A 7,414-nucleotide genomic window follows, 5' to 3' on the forward strand; every position below is an offset into this window, starting at 1 on the left:
ATTTCACTTGTCTGGCAAATGTGTTCAGTCTTCTGTCCAACTTTTTGAACGATGGAATTTTAGAAATATCTTCTTAAGCGTTTGCGTTCTTGATCTCCCTTGCCGGCAAACCCTAGGTTTTCTCATCACCTGGATTGATTCTTTTTAAACCCTAAAAACAAAAAGTAATGAGACTTGCAGGACCAGCCAATGACCTCTGGATTTAAGTCGGGTCTCACTCAGGGTGCTCTTGGGTTCTGTCAGCCCAGATTAATCTTGACACGGTTTTCTTTTCTTTCGTACCCTATTTCCCCCAAGTAGTACATAGAAACTACAGAAATAAAACAGAAAGTTTCCAAATGTAATGAGATCGATCACTTTAGGAATTAAAAGGACATAAACGGTTTGTGTGCATTGTGAAGAGGCACGTGGTGGTGGTGGGGGGGGTGGCTTCTTTCTGACCCTTATCTCTGGAATCCTGAGCCCCAGTAAGGGAAGACTCTGAGAGCTGGAAGAAAGCGCTGAGCAAGCAGGCTTGGTCCCTTGCAGCCTTACCCTGTGAAACTTCCCCACCTTCCAGAAGAGGGAGTACGGGGTCGGGGGACCGTAAGACAGAGGAGAGGGTTTGGGAGCAGTGGCTGGAGGCGAGGTATTTCTGGGTTGATGGATGTTTGGATGTAATAGGTAGAAAGCGAGAGATAGAGCACCTGACAGGAGGCTGGGGCTGGGGTTGTGGGTATCCGCTCGGAAACCAAAAGGTAGGGGGCGGGGACACAGGTGTAGGTAGGTGGCTACAACTCCTGGGTGGGAGGAGCGAGCTGGCGCCGGAATGATTCACCTTTCCCAGCCACTCTGGCTCGCCCCAACTCCGGATCTAGGCGGAGGGGCCCAAGGGCGTGTTTTCCCCGCCCCTTGCGGACTTCGGAACGGACTCGGCAGGGTGGCACCGGAACAGGAGCAGTCTCTACTGGACACCAGCTTGGTGGGTTCGAGTACTGCGAGAATGCGCGCCCTGCCCACCCTGGACTCGCTTGCCAGAACGCGGCCATCTCTCGGGGACTCCAGGGCAGCGGAGGGCACTCTTACCCGGCAGCCAGCGAACAAGAGCGCTGTGGAGAGACTAGCAGCGGACCGTGCCAAGTATGTTCGCAGCACGCTGGGATCTAGCCGGGGTCCAGTATCCGAAAACAGGGTCCCTGAGGCCCCAGGGGTGCAGCACCGCAACCCGATCCCTTCGACTCTTGCCCCAGCTCCTGTAGCCCGCAGAGCTGTCGCTCGAAAGCCTCTGAGACCTGATTCATTGGTCATCTATCGGCAGAAATGTGAATTCGTACGAGGGTCAGATGCAGACTCTTCCAGAGTGGGACTAATGAAGAAGTTTTTCCAGGGGTCTGGCAAGGACAAAATGTCAGTGACCCCTGAGACGACCAGGGTGGCAGATGAGTATAAGACGAAGGAAACAGAGGCCACTTGGACTAAGGCGAGCCAGGCAGCAGCCGCTAAACCAGCCTCTATGTTACCACCTCCAGCCCCTGTAGTGGCCATGGAATCCCCAGCCTTGCCTTTTGAAGTGGCTCCCAGAGTGCCTGTCCGTCGTTCCGGCGTGGAGCTGCGGGCGTCCCGTAGCAAAGGATTGCAGCGCTCTCAGTCAGATCTCAGCTCCCGCTACTCGACAGCCAGGGCTGAGTCTGACACCTTCTTCCAGTATTGTGGCCTGGACCCTGAAGTTGTGGAGTCTCTCGGGAGGGAGAACTTCTCTGCTGCATCCGACTGCGTTACACCCAAAATGCGTAGCGTGAGCATGGCTACTTCTGATAGTAGCTTCTCCAGGCACAGCGAGGACGGGTTGCAAGAAGAGGAGCTCCTGGAGCAGGTGCCTAGCACCACTTCTGTAGTAGAAAGGAACGCCCGTATCATAAAGTGGCTGTTTACCTGCAAGAAGGCCAAAGAAACCCCCAGCCAGAAGTTGCAGGAACCTGCCTGATTGACATCTGATCCAGGTTAGTGGCAGGAAGCTGGAAGGTGGGGTTTGTGTTTATGCGTGCTGGCTAAGCTGGGTGCTGGACAATCATGGCTCATGGTTAATATATAGCTCCTACAGTACGAAGGCACCCAGTTGCCCTCATTGTGTTGAATTCGAATGCCCGGAAAGGTCATTAAGTTAACACTCACCCTGCGTCCTTACTGTAGTTAAAATGGAAGAAACCTGACGGACAATGCCGGCAGTTTTATCCTGCTGTCATTTCCTGTTTTGAAAGTAGCATCTGAACCTTAGGCCACTATGCACCGGGACAGACTCTGGATCGGCTTTCCTGATGTCCTCGGGGCATCCTTCTTTCCAGGGAAGTCCTGACGTCTGACTTCCAGCAGTAAGGAAGACTCCAGTCACTCTCCTTCCTCAGGCTTTGAAGTGTTGCGAACTTGATAGTTCTTCAGTATGAAAATATCTGCCTTTGAATTGTTCTGAAAGTTTCCATTTTCGGAACTGACGGCTCTGATCTAGACTGTATCCCAGTGTAAACTGCTGTGGTGTGTGTGTGTTTGTTTGTTTGTTTGTTTGTTTGTTTGTTTGTTTTTTCCCACTGCTGATAATACAGAGAGTAAGTACCTGGTCCAGGGTCTAACCACAGAATCCTCTGTCCTATAATAAAGAGCTAAGGCTGCACGCCATCCCTCCTTCTGACTTGTTATGAACATCCCTTTGGAGTAAGAAAGAGGAGACACCTTTCTATGAGTATCTTTGAGAACAAGGCATTTAAACATTTCAAAAGCTTTTTTTTTCATTCTGCCTTTGAGAGCAAGTTACTATGAAATTTTTTTTAAAAAGATCATTACATTTTTTCTGGCACTGAGATAAATACTAACTGAAGACACCTGACTAGAATGTAGAGAATCTCAGAAGACAGACCCCCCAGGTGCTTAGCCTCAGCCAACCTGTGTTTAAGAACAAAATTCCCCACTACTGTTCAGTGGCCCTTTATACAGATGTAAAAATAGTAAAGAGGGGTGAATTAATTTTTCTTAAGTTCATTCTTACAATGTATTGAAGATTTGCACATTACATTAGTACAAGTCCCCAGGGAATGTATACAGGTAATAACAATAAAGAGAAAGACAACAAAAACCCATATCAATTTATATGTGCACGAAATTGTCCTTGAATCTTAGATATATGAGTGATGGCAAGGACGTACCACGGTGTCACCGTGGGCATTGCGGCACAGAGAAAGCAGTGGACGAATAGGTCTAGAGAAGGAACCAGTGAGGGGCCACGTGCACACATATTAGGGCTGACTTGTTTTGTCTACATTTTTTAAAAGGACACAGCGAGAGGGCCTTCATGTTCTGTATTTTACTTCCTGTGCCATCAAAAATCTGTATAGTTTTGTTCTGCGAGCGAAACACACAGGACGAAAGAGTGGCCTATTATGATGATACAGGAAAGAATCAATGGCCATAAGATAAACTTGGAATATAAGTGATGGCGAGGTAACAGGGTGACATACAAATAAAACCCAGGAGATAGTTGCCCAGATTTTCCCAAGGCTTCCAGGTACTTCTGGCAGTCACCACAGGAAGTTTACCTCATAACTTTACTCTGCTTCACCCACAGAGCAGCCTGTGCTGTATAAGCACTGCAGAGGTGTCTGGGGCATTAGGACAACGAAGTGACACCCCCAGGCAGTCTCCAGCTCTTTGAGTTGGTATTTGCTTTAGATCTGAGCTCCCTCGGCTTCCTCCAGACTCCGTGTTCTCCGGAAAGAGCAAGTCCTGGTGGGCAGCACCAAAGCTTATGTATAGCAGAGTGTGCCCAAGCGGTCCTAATGCAATTCCTAGGGCAGCTACGACACGGGATCAAAAATCAAAAAATTTAAGCTTGGGTTTTCTTCTAGTTTGCATTTGTGTTGAAATGGTGTTTTATAAAAATCATAGAACCTTTGAGATGAACAAGGGTGGAGTTATGAGTGAAAGAATATAAATATTATTTACACGAGAGATTTTCAACCTGTGGCTCATGCCCCCTTTGGGGGACAAACTGTATGAAAGGGTGGCAGCATTAGGAAGGTTGAACCACTGATTTACATCAATGTTTTGTTTTCTTAGTAAGACACTTATAAAAATATAATAAAAGGAGCATTCGGGATTAAAGTGCAAGTTTATATAAACTTTATACCCAGTGGAATAAAACATTTGCTAGTCAAACTGACAACAGTGAAACTGAAAACAGAGAATCACAAGACACACACACACACACACACACACACACACACACACGCACGCACACGCGCGCCCAATAGGGATGTAAGGAGGTGGACAGTCATGTATGGACCATTTTAGTAGTGTTTTCCAGAGCTTAAGTCAAGAGCGTTGACTTCCATTTTCTAGTTTTCAATGACCATCCTGTCTATCAAGTTCTCACAGGATTACCTGCTGAAATGTAGGTTTTTTCCGACATTTCAAAAATAAGTTATATAAATTGCTGGTTTAATATTAGCATAAAAGTGACAACTTGTCCATTTGGGATGGGTTAAAAATAAATACTGCTTGACTTTTGGACAAAAATTAAGAGATTCACAGCCACCTTCACATTTACCCTTTGCAAAGAAAGGGAGCCTATGGAAGCCCCAGGCTGTCATGTATGTGGAAGACAGGTACTCTGTTCCCTTCTTCACGGTCTACACTGGAAACTCTACAGTTGTCTCCAGGAACAGAGTGTAAACAAGCAGCCCAAAGCACTAAGGTCATCCTTCCCTGCTTCTTGGTCAGCACCTAGGTCTGTTGAGCTATTTAGAAAGGATGGCCTTTGTTTGCCTCAAGTGTTCCATTAGATGGCCAACCTTGCTTTCAGTTTCCTTGTCCTTCTCTAGAGCAGTTAACAATGCCTTTGTCAATATTCCACCCCAGGAGTTGCTGGAGGAAAGGGAACTTTCAAATTTCCAAGGAAAGGCTTGTAGGGAAAGATTATTTTTTTTAGAGAAGCCAGAAAAAATCTCTCTGTGGATTTTTTTTTCAAAATTTAAAATACAGAAGATGTTTAGATATAATAGAGCTGCCATAAAACCAAACGCAGGAGAGGCCATTCTTTGTAGTACATGTTATAGCAGATGAGAGCTTACTCATGGTTCTTTTCTGTTTTCTCCACAGGAAGCAAACTTCCCCAGGGATGAACCAACCCTTGAACTATAGGCGTCTGAGACTCCAGCACCATGTTTGGTGTTTCCCAACAATACATATAATTGCTGCTGCCCGAGGAATAAAGCAGTCTGTTGATAAGACTTATCTATTAGCCATGATGGCATACTGTGGGGAAGACAGACCAGAGGGCAAATATTAGAGACCATGAGATGCATTCTCCTTGTAAGAGCATTCTCCTTGTATCTCAAAAGGGCAGCTGAAGAAACAGTAGCTGTTGGAGTATATTTTCAGGACATCCGGTGGTCTGACTTAATGACGGCTTTTGCAGTGTGTTTTGATAATATTTAATATTAATAAATCAAATATGTTAATAAATGTATAGGCATTCTTGAAGGAAAGAAGGAAGTATGGAATCAAGCATGGATGCAATGTTATTCTCCTTCCAAGTAATTGATACCACTTAATGTTCTGTGAGCACAAAGGGCTATTATTCTATATAAGTGCTATGGCTGAGACAATCACCCAACACACATGCACACGCACACACACACACACACTTACAAACTCACACACACACTCACACACACATTCTCACACACACACACTCACAAACTCACACACTCACACACACACATTCTCTCACACACACTCACACGCACATTCTCTCTCACACACACACTCACAAACTCACACACACACTCACACACATTCTCACACACACACACTCACACGCACATTCTCTCTCACACACACACTCACAAACTCACACACACACATTCTCACACACACATACACGCGCGCGCACACACACACACTTACAAACTCACACACACACTCACACACACATTCTCACACACACACACTCACAAACTCACACACTCACACACACACATTCTCTCACACACACACTCACACGCACATTCTCTCTCACACACACACTCACAAACTCACACACACACACACACACACACATTCTCACACACACATACACGCGCGCGCACACACACTGGTTTCCAAGCCTTCCTATGTAACTTAACTTCGTTCATTCCTATATTATACAACTGACAGTATTTTCTAATGATTTGGAGAGGACATTTAAAATCACTTGAGGGCTTCATATTTCGTTAATGCCACTACTGCTTGGCCATAAGTGTGTAGAAGCACCCATTGGGAGATTCATGAGAATTGAGATCCTGCTAAAAGTAGTACTGTTTTGTACTCGAACAGTTTCTTGAGATTTGGCCAGTATTTATTAGCCCTTTAACAATGGTTCAATAGAATGTGCTCGGTAACACCCTGCTCTTACCTTCCAAAGAGGATGGAAACTGGTTCACCACATAATGCTTAAGGTCTGGGTTCACTTCACACACAGTGGAATTGCCTACGTTCGGCATCAACCCATTGTTTGCAGAGGCTGCATTTTGAAGCAAGGACTGTCTCTGGGGTTTGAGAGGTTCTGCGTTCCAAGTACGGTTAACAAGGTACCGGGACCCTGGTTCTGAACTTGTCTGTAAAACACTCACAGTAAAAGAATTTTGGATTCAGATTCTTCTGAAAGAAATTACGTGTGAACAACGGCCCAAAGAAAAATTGTGAGTCTACTCTTTCAAAGTCTACTGTGTTTTATCAAAACATATCCTCTTAAATCACAAAATCATTTGCAATGTGAGTGAAGAATATGAAAGAAATTTCTCAATGCTAACACTCTGTGTCATGGAATTTTGGGATGTCCCTGAATGTAGTTTAAAACTGGATTATGTGTAACTTTTATTGAGTAGTTTTTTGAGTTATAAAAATATTTATTTTGTAGTAGCTAGTCCTCGGTGGGTTTTTTTTTTTCACATGGCTTCTCTTTCATCAGTTCATCTTAAAAATAATTTTCTCATTTGTCATCTTTTCATGCATATTGTTTATTTGAATGTTTATCGTTGGTTTGCAAGTGGAGCTCTGTGGGGCTTGTTTTAACTGTATCACGGATGGTCATTCTTGGGGTTCTGACTGTCGTAGCACTGCTGTTTTGCATGTCACTATATTATATTTAATCCGAAAGTTGTTACGGTGACAGCAATTCATAAATGATCTTTCGGTGTGTGCAATTAACTTTTTTTCAGGTGTCCCATTAGTTTTACACATGAGTGTCTGCAGTGAAGACTTTAGGGTCAGAGAGAGATGCTCGGCAGTTAAGAGGGCAGGGGATTTATACTTCCCCACCCCCACCCCCGGTATTGAGTAAATTTCTCCTGCAAAGAATAGTATACAAATGTAATTAAATATTTTGGAAAGAAGAAAGATAAGATAA

General features: G+C 44.7%; 1 protein-coding gene across 1 annotated transcript; it reads left to right on the forward strand.

Annotated features, from left to right (window-relative positions):
• The first annotated feature begins 953 nt into the window (after nucleotides 1–953).
• Nucleotides 954–7,211, forward strand: Fam110c (family with sequence similarity 110, member C). The gene is made up of 2 exons (NM_001025051.1): nucleotides 954–1,979; nucleotides 5,125–7,211. The coding sequence occupies exon 1, from the start codon at nucleotides 983–985 to the stop codon at nucleotides 1,961–1,963; it is 981 nt and encodes a 326-aa protein (NP_001020222.1). The 5' UTR covers nucleotides 954–982; the 3' UTR covers nucleotides 1,964–1,979; nucleotides 5,125–7,211.
• Nucleotides 7,212–7,414: the final 203 nt, after the last annotated feature.

Source organism: Rattus norvegicus, chromosome 6 (assembly GCF_036323735.1).
Source record: "Rattus norvegicus strain BN/NHsdMcwi chromosome 6, GRCr8, whole genome shotgun sequence".
Lineage (NCBI taxonomy): Eukaryota > Metazoa > Chordata > Mammalia > Rodentia > Muridae > Rattus > Rattus norvegicus.